Source organism: Epinephelus fuscoguttatus, linkage group LG17, assembly GCF_011397635.1.
Source record: "Epinephelus fuscoguttatus linkage group LG17, E.fuscoguttatus.final_Chr_v1".
Taxonomy (NCBI): domain Eukaryota; kingdom Metazoa; phylum Chordata; class Actinopteri; order Perciformes; family Serranidae; genus Epinephelus; species Epinephelus fuscoguttatus.
Genome location: NC_064768.1, coordinates 25225141 through 25245515, shown reverse-complemented (window position 1 = coordinate 25245515; position 20375 = coordinate 25225141). Strand labels below are relative to the sequence as shown.

Genomic DNA, 20375 nt, shown 5'->3' with positions numbered 1-20375 from the left:
TGGGGGGGGGGCAGAATCAAGAGAAGAAGGATGAGAGAAAGAGAGAGTCAGTGACAGACTGGTAGACTGATATACAGACACACACAGATGGGAAGATAAATGAACAGATATTCTGGCAGCGCTACACAATACTGAGAGAAAAGGAAAAGGGAACATCAGGGCAAACGACAGTACTCTTCCTCTCTGTGACTTTCTCTCCCCGTCTCCTCTCTCGTAGTCAAAGGGATCGACCAAAGATGGCCTCAGCTTTAGTGCAATCTGATGTAACTCGCTAGAAACAGAGTCTCAATACTGCATATCAAACGTAGTCATACCCCAGTCATCAAACCGAAGAGGAAGCCTATGTGAAATCTGTCCAAATTGTGTCAGACTGTAAGGTGGACTGTTAGTGTATCTAATAAACTCCAGTCCATGTAAGTCTTTAATTAAGGGCGTATTAACAACACACAGTGAATGAGTAATTTAGAGAAGAGAGAGAAAAAAGAGAAAAAGCCGGACGTTAAAAGAAAAATAAAGGTCAAACAACAAGGTGGCGGGCGGAGGGATGGACGAGGAAACAGGTGGTGAAGGTGGATGAAAGAGACATGAAGGAGGAGAGCAGGAAAGAAGGAGACCAGTTTGTGTAGAGGTGCAATGGGCCACAACAGGCGCTCCACTGGGCTGCACTCAACTGCACTCTGCCTCCTGGTCACACATTGCCCCTGAGAGTGTACATATATATATATATATAAATATATATGTATGTGTGTGTGTGCGTGTGTGTGCACGAGCAGGAAGGCTGCATGTGAACAACTCTGGAGAAAGGGAGGTTACATATGAGGTTGGTGTGTGTGTGTGTGTGTGTGTGTGTGTGTGTGTGTGTGTGTGTGTTGATGGAAGTGAGAAAAAAGGGGGGAGCTGCAGAAAGAGAGCAAGCGAAAGCGAGTGTAGTCGAAACGGTGCAATCAGCGGAGTAAAAAAAAGCGAGCGAGAGACTCCCTGTGTGTGCGGCAGGTCCCCAGCCATCTGGACACTCTCCTCCCCCCCCTCCTTTTCCTCTCCTCTCCTCTGCCGACTGGTGTGCTATTCATGGCGGACCCATTTCACCTTTCAGTGTGTTACGCCCGCTCGCCACAATACATGCTAATGAGGTAGAACAAATGACTTTTTTGCTTTGGGTGCATGCATGTGTGCGGGCCAGCATATGTGTGTGTGTGTGTGTGTGAGTGGGTGGGTGGATGGGTTGCTGAATTCTTCCAATCTCAGCTGCTCGCTACCAAACCTCTCGCTTAACTGCCGTAGGAGTTGTTAATGGTTATGCAGAAACCATTTTTGTTTCCTCACCTGGAGGCACAAAATAGCTGCAGATTACTGACACATGATCGGATGTCTCTGCGCACAGATGTTTGATTTCCAGTGCACTGAAAGCAGTAAACTCTCCAATATATCCAATAACCCTTTTTACACAGAGTCTTGGGAACTGTAATTTGAATGCACTTCCCGCTGTGCCTCAAGGATCTATGGCAAATAAACCATATGATCACAATAGGGAGCTACCCCATTTCATTTCAGCTTGGGCAGCCTCAACCAGACCTATAAATCCTCACTCACGGCCCCCCTTCCATTCATCCAGCACTGAGTTACTTGGCCCAGTTCCGATCTGATCTGCTCACCGATGATAAAGTGGAGAGGTGGCTGTCAGTGGAGACAGAGGAGAGGAGAGAGCGCACGTTTTCCACTTCTTTGTAGCGCAGATGACACCAGATGAATGGAGTGCTTGATTTGTCGCAACAGTACACGAGGCAGCGCAACTGACATCGGCAAGAGAAGTGGGCGACGGTGGGAAAAAAATAAAAAACAAGCAGGGAAGAAAGGCGAAAGGTGTTGAAAGATTGAGGTGCAAGATAGGAGATGGAGAAGAGAGAGGAGAGAATAGAATAGATAGAGGTGGAGTGGAAAGGAAAAAATGAGTAGCAATACAGACACAATGACGTATTGTTCGTCAAAATCAACTCCCCTTCAAGTCTTCTTTGAGGAGGAGTTGCTATACTCTTCTCCCTGCATCACTGGGTGGCGCTAACGATACATCTGTACACCTGCCAACTCTCTCCTTCCCCTCTTCCTCTCCCTCTTCCTCTCCCTCTCTCTCTCTTTCTTTCCATAGTGAATCACTGTGACAGCCCGGCTTGGCAGTCATAATTAACCGAGTGCACAAGCTAGTGGGGCAAAACACGCCACGGAGAGCGAGAAGTCTCAAAGGGAGAAACTCACAAGCAACACAGTGGACGGAGCTCATAGTTAGAGCTGCCACAAGGTGTGATGGTCCTGGCTGTGAGGGTGTGATGAGTTACGTGAACGTTCCTTCAAACCAGAGGACACTCTGTGCAGACATTTAAAGCACACATGCAAACAGTAAATTGTGTGTTTTCATCATATTGTCAACTCAGTGTCAAAGATAATGAGGGGTAAGCGTGCTTTACTTCTGTTATTCTCAGGGGTGGGGATAAAAAAAGGGACTTTTAGAGCCTACTCATTTGAGTATCACTGTCTTCTCTGAGGGTGGGTATTGCTGCTTGGCTGCTGATAAAGTCAGTGTTGGGCTATAAGGTACCAAATGATCCTAAAAAATACTGCTGTTCATATTAGTTAGTGTTAAATTAAAAGGGTAATTTTTAAAGATGTTTAATGTTGTTAAAAAGCATGATGGATGACACTCTGCACACCAGGTCCACAACAAATACTTTGACAGTGGCATTATAATATGATGACAAATGTCTTTGCAACACTGTATGTGAATGTACCTGCTTCTGAGTCTGTCAGTATTTTCTGTTTCTTCACTACTGATCCAGAGGAAAGTCGTTGATTTTTGGGCTGTGTCTCTGCATGTAAAGCACAAATTTGTCCTGTCCAGCTGTGGAACAAATTGTGTTATTAAGTTACTTTAACACCCAAGGCATCCAATTAAACTACCTGATTCTCCTCACCAAAACCAAAGTTCTCCAAAAAGGAGAAAACAACTTACATGGATGTAACTGTTTCCACAGAAATAGCCCTAAAATCAGTTTCACAGCAGCTACGATGGACTAATGGAAATGGTGCCACAGTTCCTTTAACTAGTACAGCAACAGGAACCAGGCCATTCCTGGCTCCCCTCCCGGCCCCCGGGGCCCAGGGCCCAGCCCAAGCCACCACACAATGGGCCGGCAGAATGAGAGGAACCGCCGGCCATCCAGAGATAGCCCCGCTGGTCAGGAACCAGAAAGGGAACCAGAAGGAATCTGGGAGGGGGGGGGATGGGAGCCCAGAGGATGGGAACCCAGGGAGCAAAGGAGAGGAGAAGGGTGGGGATGGTTGGCTGGTCAGGGTCAGGATGTGTGTGAGGGGGACAGTGTTTGTGTGTGTGCGTCCATGTGACAGTATTACACCGCTCACATAAATGTCTTGCTCCCATGCAAAAACAAAAACTAAACTAGTGGAGCAGATGTGCTCTCCTTATTGTCAAAGGACACATGCACACACATATGTGCACATGCAAATATACAAGACAGGTGAGATTTGCACTTTCTAGGCTGCTGTTATTACTGGACAACATATCTTCACACACTGTTTATCTTACGGAAACTTGCGTAAAGGGTTCATACGATATCTAACGAATTAGCATCATGATACGAATTAACAACCCTAGTGGTAAGGTTAGGTTGAGAAAAAGACCATAATTGAGCGCTGTCACATTACATTGGCTACCTATTGTAATGCGACATGACAACGAGACGTTACGTTACGTTACGTTACGTTGTAACTTAAAATAACTCAACTTTGACTGGTCCACCACTCGGACTGCCTCCCTTCGTGGACTGTGTCTCTTCATACCACGTCACCTGACTTCCTCTTTTGCTCCTGTCATGTGAGGGAGGTCACACAGGCCCGTCTCACAATTACGTCGGTTATATACGAATTATAGAACATTACTTTTTGTAGGAATAAGTACGATTTGCAGAGAGCAGAAAGGTGAACGTGGAAAAATATTTTAGCACAGAACAAGGCTGTTCTACCCTATTTTTTACAGTGTAGTTGTGCTGGGAAGAGGCTGCTGTATTATCACTAAGGACTACAGTGACCAAGAACTGCATATGAGACAGCCATCGACTTGAACAAATCAAGACCAGAGTATGAAACCTCTTCTCTCAATAAACTATGTTCCTCTCCCTGAACCAGACTGGCCATGTGTCTGGCTGGTAAAATAAAACACAGTGTCCTTGATTCTTCCTCTGGCACAAGTGCGCCATGACTGCTGCTCTCAGACACTACAGAGAGAGAGAGAGAGACAGAGAAGAGACTGTACGACCTTTCCTAAATCAAAACCACTCAGCGGTATCAGAATTGATGGTTTTCAGGGCATGGAGGGATGTCAGAGTGTCCATGTGAATGTGTGCTTGTGGTTCTACATCCATCTGCGATTACACATGTGTATGTGGTGGAGGCATTGCTTGTGTAGGCTACATCCACATTAATGTTTTCATATTTAAACAACATTTTAAAACAAAAAATGATCTCCATCCAAAGGAGCGTTTTTGTACCGTTTCAGAAATAATCTGCATCTATACTAACATGCCTGAAACCACCTATCACATGATCATTCACATACGCTAAGCATGCATGGGCCTACAGTATATAAACAGGAAGCAGGCTGTCTGATCCATGTCTGATAATGCTGCTGGAAATGAGAACTCGAATAATAGCTTGCCTCCTGCGCATACAGGCAGTAGAAGCATTATTGAATGCAGAATTTAGGATTGACAGAAGGACACATCCTGACTAATGAGACGCAATCAGGAAGCAAACATAGGTGTCATCAACTTCGTTTCTGCCTGTCCAGACTGAAACACAATAAGGTTTCAGCATTTTCAAAAGTTTTTGTTTTAGGGGTTCCAAAATGCCAAAGCAATGTGGATGCTGGATACAGCCTTAAAATATTCACGTCAGTAGTCACTTCAGTTGCTGCCATTTCTCAGAGAAGTTCAGAAACATAACAGAATTTCCTTCAGTAAAGTAACTATTTTAGGATCTGTGAATTCATGAATAAACTTTCCTAAACATTCGTACCGTTCCAGATCCAGATTTAATTTGCTCAGCGTGAATGAAAACACTGGCATGTTTCAATAAAATAAAATATTGCTCCGCTCACAGTGAACACACAGGAGCTGTTTTGTCTTCCCTTATTTATTAAGAAAAAAAAAGAAAACAACTGTAAGCCTCTCGATCCATTTTCATAAAATAAGGCAGCCTCACACTGGCAATCATTTCAAAAGCGAGACATTCCTTTCGCTGCAGGCTGTGTCACATTTTACAAGCTCTCTTCCACATACCATGAATGCAACATTTTTCCCAAACCTCTTAATCCCTAGTCGCACTATAACGTTCTATTACAATAGAGCAGCTATGTATAGCGTACTCTGTGGCCCACATGTAGCTGTGGTTAAGACTGTCTGTGTGAACTCCTTGACATGAACTAGTTAAATACAGGTTGACTGATTTCATATGTTATTTTTCCTCAAATGCTGAAATGCTTCCAGAGCAGAGGCAGTTTAGCATTAGTGGCTGTCTAAAAGAGAGACAGGGAATCTCAAAAACACATTAGAGGCCTGAAAGCTGAAGCTTGTATCCGAGCTCAGCAATTTGGAAACTCATAAATGTTGTTTAACATCTTGTACGGGGTATTTCTCTCTCCCTCTGTCACTGCCTCCATCTCTCCCTCTGCCGCTTGGCTCTGTGGCTTCTGGCGTCGGTCTCCAGCGGTTTAGAGTCACTCACAAATGTGTCCCACTTGCTTTTTTCCCTGTTTCCCACTTTCTCTATTTTCAGGGTCTTGTTCTCCAACTGGCACAGGCAAACAGGCTTACATCAGAGCCGCAAACACACAGACCTCACTCACCCTGCTTAATAAGCTGGCTTTTATTCCAGAACACAAGAATCCCATTTTGGATTGTTCCCACTGGTCTAACTGAGCGCTGGTACCTAAACAGTGGCGCCCCCAGAAATGTTTTATAGGGGTTGCCAGATGGGGCCACTCAAAATCTGGGGGTGGCACACCAAAACCAAAAACCATAACTGGATTTTAGGAATTCTATTATGGTGTTGTAGATAAAAACCAGGAGTTAAAGAATCAGATACTGATTCATTTTGGTTCCTTATTTCAGAGTTAACATTACTCATTATCTGATGTACACAGACAACAATCCTGTTTAATGTGTTATGTATCTATACATGTTAAGCAATTCACTGTTGCTCAAATAGGCTGTTTTTTTTCCTCACAAAGACAAATTCTAAAGCTTTTATCTGAAGGAGAACATTGATTGTACAGCACTGTCTTCTGGAAATCGTGTTTTCAATTCAACTAATTTGAAACAGCAAATATTACAAACATTATTTTATGGCCGATTTTTCATTGGATTGACAGGACAGCTTAAGATAGACAGGAAAGGTGGGAGAGAGGGGGGTATGACCTGCAGCAAAGGGCCGCAGGTCAGAGTCAAACCCACGCTGCTGCAAAGGACTTAGCCTACACAGGGCGCACGCTCTACCAGTTGAGCTAGAGGTCGCCCAATTATGCTTTCTATTAACATAATGACTGAATATATATATATATGATAAATACTGAACGTATCAGCAAAATGTTAACTGACAATGTATTTCAGTTGTTTCCCACCGAAACAGGCAATCACAATTTTTCCCTTATAGATCTTAATCAAAGTGCTCTTGTTGCCTAAACCTAAGACAGGAGTCTGGACGTGAGCCGGAAGCTCTGGTGTCAAGGTCTTGTACTGTGTTCGTTCGTCATCCTCCCCAACCACCCTCTTGTGAAGTCTATGTGGTACATGAAGGAAGTGTTTCGTAACCTTAATGAAACATTGTCTCTGAATAAAATCCAGGCAACAATTATGTGGCCACAACAATGTCATTAACAAAGCAGTTTAGTAACATGCCAGCATAATTTCCAGGAGACTGAGTTGGGAACAAAACATTCACTGAACAAGCCTACTCAAACACTAAACAATTGCAATTGCACCAGGGTGCCATGTCCCGGAGCGCCACTGTACCCACAGTCTAACAATCTGTGCCCTCAATAAATAGACGAGCTAATCAATAAGGATCTCGTCAAATCAATAGCAGACCCAGACTATCTAATACTAAACTAATGTCTTGATTTTTACCTAATACCTAGTATTTCAAACATGCAGATGTTTATGTCTAAAAAAGTTGATAAAGTCATATAGATGAGTTTAGTTTTTGTTCTAGCAATGACTTTGCACTTTGACATCTTATTTTGAAACAGATCTTTGTCTCTCTGTCTCGCCTCCCTGTTTCACCTTGCTGCACCTCTCACCTTGTCACCACTCACCTCTCTCCCTCCCTGATCTTTACTTTCTGCTGCCCACCCCCTTTTGTAATCACAGTCTAATCCCTTGCAATCAATTCCCCGTGAAGGTACCAGCCGCCCCCAACATACACACACACACACACACACACACACACACACACACTCAACCCAGTGAGCAAACAGAGGTCGTCAAGACACAAAAGCAGCCGACACCAGGCTCTCATCTCGACACTATTACCTGCAGAATGATGATTTTTTATAACATCATGGTTGCATCAATACTTACACTAGAACCACTTATATTTGTTTTACATTCAAACATTTCAAGTTGAAATACAGAGGAGGTCTATGAAAACAGACAACAGGTAAATGTGTGCTGAGGAGTTGCACTGAATTATTAAAACCAACTGCGAGCATTTCGCTACAAGTGTAATCCCTTTCATATGGTAATGATAAACAAACATGGGATCGGGATAAACACACACATATGCTTGAACCAGTGCATGTGTGTGTGTGTGTGTGTCCCCTCCACCCTTGATCAGCTGGTGACTTGGTCTTGTTATTGTCCTATCAGGCAAAAGCCCGGGGCAGTGCACGACTAATGCATTAGCGTCTTTGGCAGTTGGGGGCATCTGTCGTGTATGGGTGCATGTTTTTGTGTGATTGTGTCTTGTAGCCTTGGGCAAAGTGGCAAAGCCAAAGACTTTTATATCTAAATACAGAGCCTGTGGTCACGTCTGGTATCACTTAAGAGCTGATGCAGGTTTTGTCTCTGAGGATTTTTGCAGGTTTAACATAGTCTGACCTGAATTTTGCTGCATATAGCTGATCTTAACCAGAGCTTAATATTTAAGAAAAACTGTCTCTCTGATGAAGTGGTATAAAATGGTGCATGCTGTGGTCTTAAAATGTATTTGACGCTGCATGGTAGTCTTAATGTTCTTTCCACAAATGTGTGAGACTGTTGTGTTACAGTAACAACACTGATTTAATAGAACATAATTGGCAGTAACAATGAGCTCAGCATGCTTTTGTTAAGCCGCTAAATGACAAAAAGTAGGACAAGGGTATGTGGTGGGAAGAGAGTGTGTGTATGTTGTGTTCGTGCATACAAAAAAGAGGCATAAATTAGAATTTGTCAACTTGTGTGCAGGTGTGTACAGGTCTGTTAATATGACACTGTTTACCCTATCAAACACACACCAGAAACACTGGTACAGCACCTTACATGGTGCGCTCAAAGCACGCTCGGCATGCCTTCATTTTAGATTGACAACCCTGCCATATGGTGCTGAGCTGCGTGTCTTTGTCTGCACATTCAACTTCTTACTGTCTGTGAGCATGTGAGGGAGCGATGTGGTGAGTGCACACCTGTGTGTCTGTTTGTAGATGTGTGTGTGCGCATATGATGTGCAGTTCAGCTCCGTGTGTGAGATGGTTTAATTCGCAAACATAAAGTTGCAGCTGCGCCACAATGCGCGATTCCCTGCACAGCTGTGAATTATTATGTGGACAATTTAATATTGCCAAAGAGGAAATAGCAAATTAAGATTTTGCTGTACTGCTAAAGTGTGCAGCAAAATGTTTGTGTGCATTCATTCCCAAATAAACATGTCTCCTTCCTGCGAGTGAATTGATGAGTCTGATTCTACAGTATCACCCTGAGTAGCAGCTTTATGCTTTTCACTCCTAAATGGGTAGCAGAGGTGCAGACAGACACCCAAGGGTCCTACTCAAATGCTTAAGGGAAAGGGGCTTTCCTCTCACTAAAGCATCCTCAAACTAACAACTAAGCAATAATTTGTCCTCTCACAGGGGAGGCATAAAAACCAGAACCCCAAATTCTTTGCAGTTATGGAAAAAGTGAAGAGAGAACAAAAAAAAGCCAAAATACTTTATCTCCCCTCTAACTGAAAGTTATTACATTTTCTGAATGGTATGACTTTCTAATGGTTAGCATATGTGAGTATGTGTGCACAGAGAGAGCGCAGTAGTTGAGGCTAAGTTAATAGCACAAGCAGAGGGGGAACTGGGAACCCTTGGCTTATAAAGGATACTTGTTTCCCTGCCGCACCGAAAACCAGATGTTGATAAAGAGACATAGGGGGAGGAGAGAAGACAGATGGGCAAGAAATTACCGTCACTTGGGCCAAACATCTTGAAACATCTGCAAAAAAATTTCGGACCTTACAAGGGGAGATGGATTTTTGCTCTCTCCTGGATTTTTATTGCTCCGTGAGAGCCTTTCTCCCTCCTCTGCCCCGCGCCTTCCCTCAGTGTGAGCAGGACTAAAGAGTTTCGCCGCAATCTGGAGCTGTTTAAATCCTGGGGAAAAAAAACCCTTGGATTCTTCCACAAATGGCTTTATCGTGTAGAGAAGACAAACATGTCCATACACTGCAGGAGCCATAAAACTTCAGAGAGCGCCGCGGCATCTGCACAAATCTGCACGAGTCCACCATCACACCGACTAACTTGATACGAAACACTACAAATGTCAAGGTACATTGCAATACAGACACCGATGTGTGTGTTTGTGCAGACATCTTGCACATGTGGGGCCAAAAACATAATTCATATCACATTTCTAAAAGTAGAGTTGGGTTACCATGGAGACACATCATCTACGCTACTATGAAACGCGCAGCTGAGGATGACATGTCCATATGGTGAGAGTGCGACAGAGGGGAAGAACAGATGCTTTGATGAAAGGGCTGTCAATCGCAAATCCATAAGAGCAGCTGGGGTCATGAATGTATATCAGATGACAATACAGATACACACGGACATATAGATATGTTTTGATAGTTTGGAGACTCTTTCAGTTTTATACTGCAGTCTTTCTCCTCCAGTTTCTATCTGTATCACCTGCACATACACATCTGAGGAGAGGCAGCTCTTGAGATCTCTATCTATTCATCGATACACACCTAATCCTCACAACTCCCCCTTTTCTTTACTTAACCACCATTTTCAGCCAGAAAACCAGGACTTTTTTTATCCCCTTGGAGGAAAAAAACCCAGTGAGTGTGATTATTCCGAGCATAATCTTTTTTTTTTGGAGGTGGAAATGCCATCAAATATCATTTTTTGTTGAGATAAAATGGACTGTAATTTTGTTCCCGGCGAAGACTATATCGACTGTGAGCATACAAACACTTAGCGGGGTGGCCGGCAACAATTTAGGCTATTGAAGGTTGGCTGTGGTAGTGGGGGGCATGTGGGCAGGGAAATGCTCGGGACAGGATGCACTGGAAGTTAAACAAAATAGGGCTTTTACTTGGCCCCATTTTGGGAAAATGGACCAGCTCCTTCCATTTCTTTATGTAACCCCCACTGTCTCCTCTGCCACTCTCCCTCTTTCTCTTTGAACCAATTTCTGAAAATGGCCCTTCCTCGAAATAATTGACACTCTGCATTTATCATTCGAGGCACCTGCTGTCGGTTTGACAACAAGACAATCGGACGGAGCGAGCTGCCCGTCGTCCCATTGTCCCATCTCCCTGTTTGTCTGTGACACTAACTGACAACAGCTGGAAGCCCCTCTCTTCCTACAATACCCATCATGCAAGTCAAATTCAACCACAAAAGAAAAGGGCCTCATTATTTGGCTGCAGTGGTGTGATTTTAACCAGCAAAGAGAGGAAACAGTGATTTAGTTGTGTCTGTTGATGGTAGATAAAAGACTCGAAGCGACTGGAAGTCCTAAAACGACAGTGGATGTGTCCGCTCCGCAGTCGTCGACTGTATTTTATTATCAATATTAAAGAAGCACATCTTAGACGCAGATGTGTATTGGCTGTTTGCACCTACTCATAAAGCCGTGTATCGACACACATATGGGTGCAGACATCCACGCGCCCATCTTACACACACAAAGCTGAACACACATCCCCATCTCTCCTTCTCCTCCTCTTCTTCTCTCTCTAGCTGTAATTGACTGAACATGTCAATACTCGGAGGGAAAAAAAACAGAGGGTCCACTGTCTGCATCTATTGATCGGCGCTTCTCTCTCCCTCTCTCTCTGCCACTCTCTGCTGATCTTAATTACACTTCTTTTTACCAGGCTAGCCAGGCCTCCACTTCAGCCGCTGCCCTTTTCATAAAGTGTACCGTCCAAATCCATACATCAAAATTAATGAGAGAGCAGAGCTGTAAATCAAATATTGGGGGTATCCAGGCTGATAAGCAGGGATGGTGATCGTAAATTATGTCCTTTTTTAAAAAAAACAACCCAGTGGGTAGACTGAGAATTATTTTCACATGCAGGTCAACGTTAACAATGTAGAATTTTTATGGAGGAAGCAACCTCGGTTTAGGTGATTAAAAGCACTAAAGCATGACGGGGCTGAGGTGAGGTTTCTCCCCGCCCTCACTCTCCCTCTCTCTCATCCTTTTCCTCTTTCTTTGTCTCTTTCTTTGTCAATTTGTCAGATTTTCTGCCTGCCTGTTTGTTTGTTTGTTTTAAGAGCTGTCTGTCTGCGCCCACTCCTCCACCTCTCTCACTCTCGCTCTCGCACGCGCACACACACAAGGACAGACTTTTATGGTCAGGTTTTATGGACTGGCAGCGAAGCAAGCCGGTCCATTCTTCAACAATTGTCCTCTCGTGAACTAGGGAGAAAAAAAGGGGGGGGAGGGTGGGGGGGTCCTAATCGCACAGTTTCACAGCTCATACTCGCCATCAATCAAACCTGTCTGTGTGTCCACGGCATTTGTTTGAGCACACACGTGTGTGTGTGTGTGTGTGTGTGTGTGTGTGTGTGTGTGTGTGTGTGCACCTTCCAACATCCCAAACCTCTCCTGAATCACAAAACAAAAGCTATTAGAGATGGCAGCACGGTAATCTCTTTCCACATGTGCCCACACACGTACACACTTTTCCTTTCCATACAAACCTTCACAAAAGACATGCAGAAACACATGCAAACACACACATACACACGCACACACACTTCCACTTCCGATCCTGAATTCCTTTCCCCTCCACTGTCTTAATGTTAAAATGTAAATTGGGTGACAGGTGAATATTGAGGAGGTGAGCGATAACAGGGAACATCTTCACTCAGCCACATTATCGCGGCTCCACATCACTAAGAAGTGCCTATTCAATATCGGTACCTTTGGCAGAGTGTGGGGAGAAACACACTTTTGTGTGCGTCCCTTTGTATTCATTGGACACACTGTATAGACACCTGCATGTGCACTTATGCTCACACACACAGTCACAGAATCACATCCAGTGGCTTATCTTTTGGAATAAGAAAAGGGGCTTGTCAGGATGGCACATTGTACGTATGTGTGTGTGTGTGTGTGTGTGCGTGTGTTTGTGTGTGTGTGAGGGGAAGGCAATGTGCATTAGGGCGATTACAATATCAGCCGACTCCAGATGGAGGCAGGAAAATAAACAGTGGGAGAGAGAGAGAGACCGTGAGGGGAAAGACATCATGAGAAGGAGCCTAAGAGAGAGATTGTGTGCGTGTGTGTGTGTGTGTGTGTGTGTGTGTGTGTGTGTGTGTGTGTGGCAGTCTGCCTGTGTGCGATACAGTTTGAGAAAGTGAAGTTAATTAGCAACTCAATCCCAGTCTATATAGAGAGGACTGAGAGCAGCATGTGTGCGCGAGAGTATGTGTGTGTTTAAGTTGTCCTGCACATGTCTATCAGTGTGTTTTTTCGTCCAAGAACCCCGAACTGTAACAAAGACACAGTTAGCCAGTGAAAAATTACATTTCCCAGCTGTCCGTCTTTAACAATACTGCTAGTTCAGCTGTCTCTATGCTACTGTTTTTTTACAACAGTTAAGGAAACGAAGAAGAAAAAGAAGTTGGATTCTGTCGCATTCAGGAACCGACCTATTATAAATATGATTTCCCATTTGTTTCCTAAATGGCTTGACGTGTGAAAACCTATGAAAAATTAACTGCACCCATGAAACTTGATGAATAGTCAGACTGTGCCCTATTGGCCTCTTCTTCACTTGTCCTATAAGTCTCATGTTATCTGGAGTAAAAACACGAACAAGGCCAATAAAATCAGTTTGTAGTGCTCACTGTTGACTTTGACATTAAATAAGCCCCTGTAAAGGCCAACTCATGGCTACAATAAAACAAAGACCTCTTGCTTTTGTGAGTGCTGGGGAGCGCTCTCATATACAACACACTTGCACACAAATACATACACAGAGCCACACTCACACACACATAAATGTGAGTCCTTTTATACCACTGCTGCTCTTTCATGGGTGATGAAATTCAATAAGCAGTGAAGAGAACTGCCCTCTCGCTGATAACCATCAATGGGCCTATCGATCTACAAGGGCATGTGTGTGTGTGTAGGTGCATGCACACACGCGCACACACACCCTGACTCCATCTATAATTTGCTCTGGGACTTGTAAGAGATGGCTCTGAATAATCAGAACAGATCTATACATCTTGAAGAAGTGCATGGAACAGTGGTTTTAGTGTCTAATTCTACTGCTGACATTTGCCCTCTGACTGCAGGGCTTTATATGCAACTTGTGCCTACTTAAAAATGCTCTGCCTTCTCTGTCTTTATACAAGGAACAGTGTGGAGGATTTCAAGGGATATACTGGCAGAAATGGAATATAATATAATAATTATGTTCTCTTCAATGTATAATAACCTGAAAATAAGAATAATATTTTTGTAGCTTAAAATGAGCCTACATAGGGAGCAGGTCCTTGTCCACGAAGTTGGCTAAAAACTGGCTCTAGGTTGGACCTTTCACCTTTTTAAGTCTGCCACTGTAGTTAGCACCCCTTCTGCGACAAGCCAAAACAGCCAAGCAGCAATAGAAAAATTATGTTTTTTGAAGTGAAACTGCTTTATTCAGTGTTTTTACCAGTTTAAATCACCAGGTCTGTTTGTTTTGGAGAAAGAGACCTCTGGATAAGTGGGCTCCCTGTAAAAACCTCCTAAATGTCTGAATCTAAAGTTATAAGCGAAAAGCTAGCAGTCATCTGCAAAGAGCTGCGCAAGATTGGAGAAACACTGATTTACTGCTTTATGCAGTGTTTTAACCTATTTAAATCACCAGGTCTGTTTGCTTTGGAGAGGGAGAGACCTCTGCAGATAGTTCAGCTCCCGGTAAAAACTTTCTGAACAATTTCCACAGAAGGAATCCGAACCGGGAGTTTACGCTTGGTACATGGGAGAAGTCTTCAGCTGATTAGTGACTGATAGTCCTTACCGCTAGATGCCACGAAGTCTTGCAGACTGGATAACAGAAATACTGTACGTTTTTCCTTGGGTGAGATAGCAACAAACCCTCCAGACTGAACTCCGGGAAACTGCATTATGTGAAATTCATTTCAGCCAGCTGAAGCACCAGGAAAGCTCACTTATTCCAAGAAATGAATTAAACAAAAAAAAAAACCTGCCAAACTCTTCAGAGCATGCCACATTTATAGCATATAGTGTAGCCAGCCAATAAACGATAGACAAAACCAACTCACCAAACAAAAGCTGTGTCTAGCTGATCACTTTGTGCCGCAAGCACTCTCATATGGGCTCAGTTAAGCCCAAATGAAAACAATACAGTTGATGCAATCTCTCTGGGCATCATCCAGTACCAAGCCTTTTGCCTTTTGGTGGGAGAATATTTGCATCGACGCGTAGCTGTGGGAAGGTAGAGCCTTACAGCTGATACAGGAATACACGAGGGGGCTTCTAGATGTAGCTGGCATATTAATTCTGTTGAGTCATCATCACTTATTCACCGTGCAGCAAACCTGGACTGCATCCAAACGTCTGTGTGTCATACTTAAAAGAAGTGCTTTGTAATTACATCACAGAGTTGGAGCCTCAATATGACTCTGTGCTAAAGGGGAAATCAGTTTTTATTCCCTTTGAAATAATAGTAATTCATTATTTGAGGCTGAGATCTGAACGCTGCGTTCGGGTGCAACATGCACCAGTAGAGAGCTATTAGCTGTGGTTAGCATGAAAAGGCACTGGAAGGGAAAATATGCAAATAATCAAGCCAAATTAATGTGTGTGTGTGTGTGTGTGTGTGTGCGTGTGTGTGTGTATGCATTCAATCTTTTTCAACCTGACAACCAGGAGTGTATAATACATGTTTGTGTGCTTGTGTGTGTGTGTGTGTGTTTGTGTGTGTGTACAGGCGAGAGGAAAATGGCTGCCATCATTTTTGCAAGGCCACGTCTGTGTCTGTGAGATGCATTTGACCCTACAGCCTGAGAGTTGGGAGGAGGAGGGGGAGGAGGGAGAACAGGTGTGAGGCAGGCTGGTGGCTGGGCAGATGGCCCCTGGAAGTGCTCGCTGATGCTGCAGAGCCTGGACCACAGAGAGTGAGACGGTAACGTTAATACAAGCCTGTTTATACAGCGTGCACGGACGTGGGTGCAGCTACATGCGCAAACACACACGTGTGCGGCCACATGCGCACACAAACACAGTGATAACCCGCAAACGGCACTTATCATTCACTCTCCCCTCATCGCTAGCTTTGTTTACCTTTCATTTACTCCCTCTGTCCCTCTGTCTCTCTCTTTATCTCTGTAAACACACACACTCCAGGTAATGGTCTTTTCAGTCAAGTCACTACTTTAATGGCAGTCCCAGTGGTTAAAGAATGGGGAAAATAAACAACAGATGACAATAAATGACAGCAAGGGTAACCAGTTCAAGCAGTATGACCACTGCAGTAAGCTAAATAACAATCATAACTCATATTGATAACAAAAAAACTCAATTTGGATCACTGAAATTACCCATATGCATCATGGCAGCCAAATAAACTACTAGTCTTGGATTCACTGAATATATTATTAGATTTTCTAATTTTAAAACATAAAAAACATAATTTTTCTTGTTGATATACATAGCTTATATCAGTGGGATAGAAATGCTCATAAACAATTCTCCTTTTCATCTACTATATTTAACTCAGCAAGGACTACATCTGCAGTGGGTCACGCTTTTAAGAGGAGTTAACAATCACCCTCTTGGATGCCTACAAAGCTTTGCATGGGACTATTCGGCATGCGTAAAAAATGTCCAAAGCCCTGTGGGTTTCCAGGAGATATTTTCCTCCCTCTCTAATCCGAGCCGTGAGAACAGTCGGGCATCGACAGCAGGTTGAGCCCCAGCAGCCTCCCTCCCTAACCCGCATGTCTGCTCTTTCCCAGTCGGGGGAACGGATTCCCACTGGAGTAAAATATAGCCCGAACCCTTTAATTTCAACCCTGCGCCACTCCATTAAAAAATACATCTTTTTTGCGCTTTTTGGCTATGTGATGATGACAAAGTCGCAGCGGGTGGAGATGGAAACTTCACATGGATTTGAGAAGATGCGTTTGACAGTTGTGACAGAGCTCCGGAGGATGTTTTCAAATGCAAACTCTGAAATGTAAAGTCTGTCTAACAGGGAGCAGAGGGAGAGGAGGAGAGAGGCTGGAGTGGCTCCTCAATGAGCGCACAGGAATGGCAAAGTCTGTGCATCCAAAAAAAATCTTTCCAGTAAACAACAAACATTATTTCTCGGAACAATTGTTAATGACCAGGAACACTGGAAATCAAATTAGGGAATGCTCTCAATCCAGTGAGAGGGGACTTGTGATCATTAAAGTCACCTTGTATTGTTTTAATTTCTGATTTAAAAACCTGCATGCTCTCAACACTCCGTGACACATTATTGTCTATCCCGCGCTGAGGAGCGGCGATACACGCCTCGCTATAATAAACCTGAGTGTCCGTGATTTCTGGGGATTATCAGCTCATGTGAAGGCTACTTCACCTCTCCGAAGGGGTCCTGACAGATCTAAAGGGAGTATCCAAACTTGATCCGTGAACTTAAGTTGCCTGTTGCCCGAGAACAACTCTCCATCCTGGGTTTAAGCGCATGAATTGACATCTGCTTTTCATGGAGACGGCAGCGAGTTGGTGTCACTATTTAAACAAACTGAACCAATAATTCATGGAAAGCTAGCTGATCTTCTGTATAACACAAAAAGTTCAGTCCTCAAGACACTTAAGAACATTTAAATGGGGTGCCAATTGTTTAATGTTAGAATATACTGCCCATCTTCAACTTCAATTCATCAAAACAAAAATCTATTTCCCTGCTATTCTTCCCATTACAATGAAATGCGTTTGTAACCATAACATCACGCACAGCACACACACGCATTGTTCGCTCCTGCAATAGATTTACAATCGCAGTTCATCTCAGACAATAAAAATAAAAATAAATAGACATAATGTAATTGCTGGCTGCACAGGCCGACATGGTGTGTTTTTACACAAATCACACCTCTGGAGCACCACAGCTTCTGCTTACTTTACACTAAAATATATGAAACAAAACCAAATTTCAAATTTCATAGTGGGTCAGCAGCTATTTCATGTTTTCCCCCTTAATTTAGCGCACACACGTCTATAGAAGGACACAGCCAATGCGTAATTGGGAGCATATAATCACTTAAGCAAAAGAGAGGGCCACTTACACTGAAAAGAGGCAGAAATTCCCACCATGCGGTACGTTGATGTGAGAGGGTTAAATAATTTCCAGTCCTATTGACTCCGCGCAAGGTCCCCTCGATGATCCGCTTGAATCGGGGAGACGGCAGCTACAGAGTCCGGCCAGCTCTCAGGGGCTCTGGCGGTGTACTTCCAGCAGCTCGGAAACGGTGTTCAAACTTGGACAAAAGAAGAAGAGGCAGCTCACGGCTTCGCAATAAGTGAACAGTCACTGGGAATATTCAGGATGGGAGAAGCCGGGAGTCTTGTAAAAAGCGCAGAGGCAGAGAAGGAGGAGAGATGAGACAGAGATGGAGAGGGAGGATGCAGTAGTGCGCAGGGCACGCGTCTGATTTTCTTTCTTTCGCACTTTCCGCCAAAATCCTTTCAGCGTCGAGTCGGTCTAGGTTGTAGAGATCGGTTTTTAAATATGAGGATAAATTCATGCACACACCCGCGGTCAAGGGGCTCCTTGTTTTCTGCTTCTCCGTTGGCGTGGGGAAGAGGAGTAGCGACACTCTGCCTCCAGTCGGCGGTGCGCAGCAGAGCCAGGTGGCGGTGGGCGGGACCGCAGCGCTGCTGAGGAGGAGGAGGAGGCGGCGACTGGGCAGCAGCCAGCATCTGTGTGTCCTAAAACAGGTTGGAAAAAGCGGGGTCAGGTCAAGTCGAGGTGTTTTCTACTGTACCAGCGGCTCGCGAAGCTTTTTCGCGTCAAGGGCTCACAGGGAGATCACCCCTAAGCAACACTGCAAGGACGCAGGAAACACATCAGTCCAGAATTAAAGGTTAGGTGCACATTTTTTTTAGTCTGTCTTGAAACAACACCAACATTCTTGTAGGTGCATAAAAAGCATCACTGGCCACTGTAATGGCTTCCTCTGTCAGTACAGGCTGTGATGAAATTCCTACAATTCCCATGTAACCGAGACAAAATCCACATTTTTCATTGTGTCAAAAACCACATCTGAAAAAAGGTTAAATATAAAAATAACTGTAAAACACAACATAGCCAACAGGAAGCATGTGACTTTAACATTCTGATCTCACAGAAATACTGAGTGGTATAATGTGTTTAAAAAAACAACAACTCGTGGTTAATGTTGTGAAATGGTCATAGTTGTGTTAGCCCCAAAGCTACTTGTTTAGGTTCCGGGGAAAAAATACTTGAAAAAGGTCATGGTTTTGCTTAAAGGGCCAGTGTGTAATATTTGGCATGGTTTATTGTCAAATCTGAATCTGAATCTGAATATTCTACCCATTAATATGTTTATATTATATGTAATATGTTACAAGTGTATAATCGCTATAAAATAAAATTAGTTTGGTTTTCGTAGCCTTATAATTATGCTTTTATATATATAGATAGCAAGGGCCTTGCTTTAGAGAGGTCGCCATCTTGCGCCGCCATGTATGTATGGCAGACCGAGCGGACAATCCAGCCAGCCAGAGAACGCGTTTTGCGTGTATAAATAAACCAACGAAGACAGCGGAAGGAAGGAAGGAAGGAGGAGGAAACAGCATAGAGTGTTAGTAGTTCGTCGATAGAGAGTAGTGAAAAGTTTTTTTAGTTATAAAGTTTGTGAATGGACCACACTTACCATGCAACGGGAGAGAATGAACCCGAACCATCATCTGTGAGGAAAAGAAGACGCAACTTCACTCCTTGTGATGCACTCTCTGCGGCGCTTTACCTCCTGGTGATATATCTCCCCAACGATGGTAGCAGTAGCACCGAATCCCATTCTGTGCAGCAAAATGTGAGCGGAGGATTCAGCCTCTCTTCTCGCCCGCTCAGCATCTAAGTTCCTCATCTGTATGCTCCGGCTCAAACAGGTATGGCTCTGGGTCTGTGTCCGCTACAAGAAACTCTTCAAAATCGCGTACAAAGTCGTCCATTGCAGCTACTATAGTCCGGAGATATTGCTAGGCTAAATAAACAGCTGAGCACTGTTTACCAGCTATGCTGTCAGTCAGTGTGCGGGCTGGAGATTGGTGGAGCAGAGAGGGGAGGGGGTGCCCGCTAGGTATTGTAAACGAGTATGTGTGTATGGAGTGTGTGTGTTACGCTTGAAGAGTCAGAGTTTGGGACGGAGTCTTTTACCCCCTGGAGTGTTACCGGAGTTTTTGGAGTGCTCAGATGAACTGGCCTTTTTCCCGAGCGCTCCTCTGGTCTCCTACTCGTGAGGGATTCATTACAATATCGTAACATGGTTTAGATTTCTAAATAAACATTCACCTCATCGCTAGATAGACCTACTCTTGAAAAACTCATTTCTGCGCAAGGCTTTTTGTCCCTACGAGGCCACCATCATTTACCCGACGGGAGGGGTGAGCGAGTGAGCCCTGCAATCTAGAATTTGACCACTGATGTCACTGTTTTCAATGGTTTTCAACCCATTTTACACAGTGGCCCTTTAAGATCAAATGTCACATAAACGACATAATTATGTCATCATAAATGATGCAAGCACACAAAGTGCGTTAAGTTAAAATATAACCAGCGTTGACTTTTGG

The 20375-nt window shown here is 43.9% G+C and overlaps 1 protein-coding gene across 4 annotated transcripts in view; it reads right to left on the bottom strand.

Annotated features, from left to right (window-relative positions):
• The window catches only part of runx1t1 (RUNX1 partner transcriptional co-repressor 1), a 67755-nt gene extending 49365 nt beyond the window's left edge, over nucleotides 1-18390 (bottom strand). For 2 of the 4 annotated variants that reach the window (XM_049602464.1, XM_049602465.1), the window contains exon 1: nucleotides 17849-18390. In XM_049602464.1, coding sequence (XP_049458421.1) covers nucleotides 17849-17876 — 28 coding nt within the window. In that variant the 5' untranslated portion in view covers nucleotides 17877-18390. The remainder of the gene's footprint in view (nucleotides 1-17848) is intronic. The other 2 variants (XM_049602466.1, XM_049602467.1) reach the window with 1 other exon arrangement.
• Between the last annotated feature and the right edge of the window lie 1985 nt (nucleotides 18391-20375).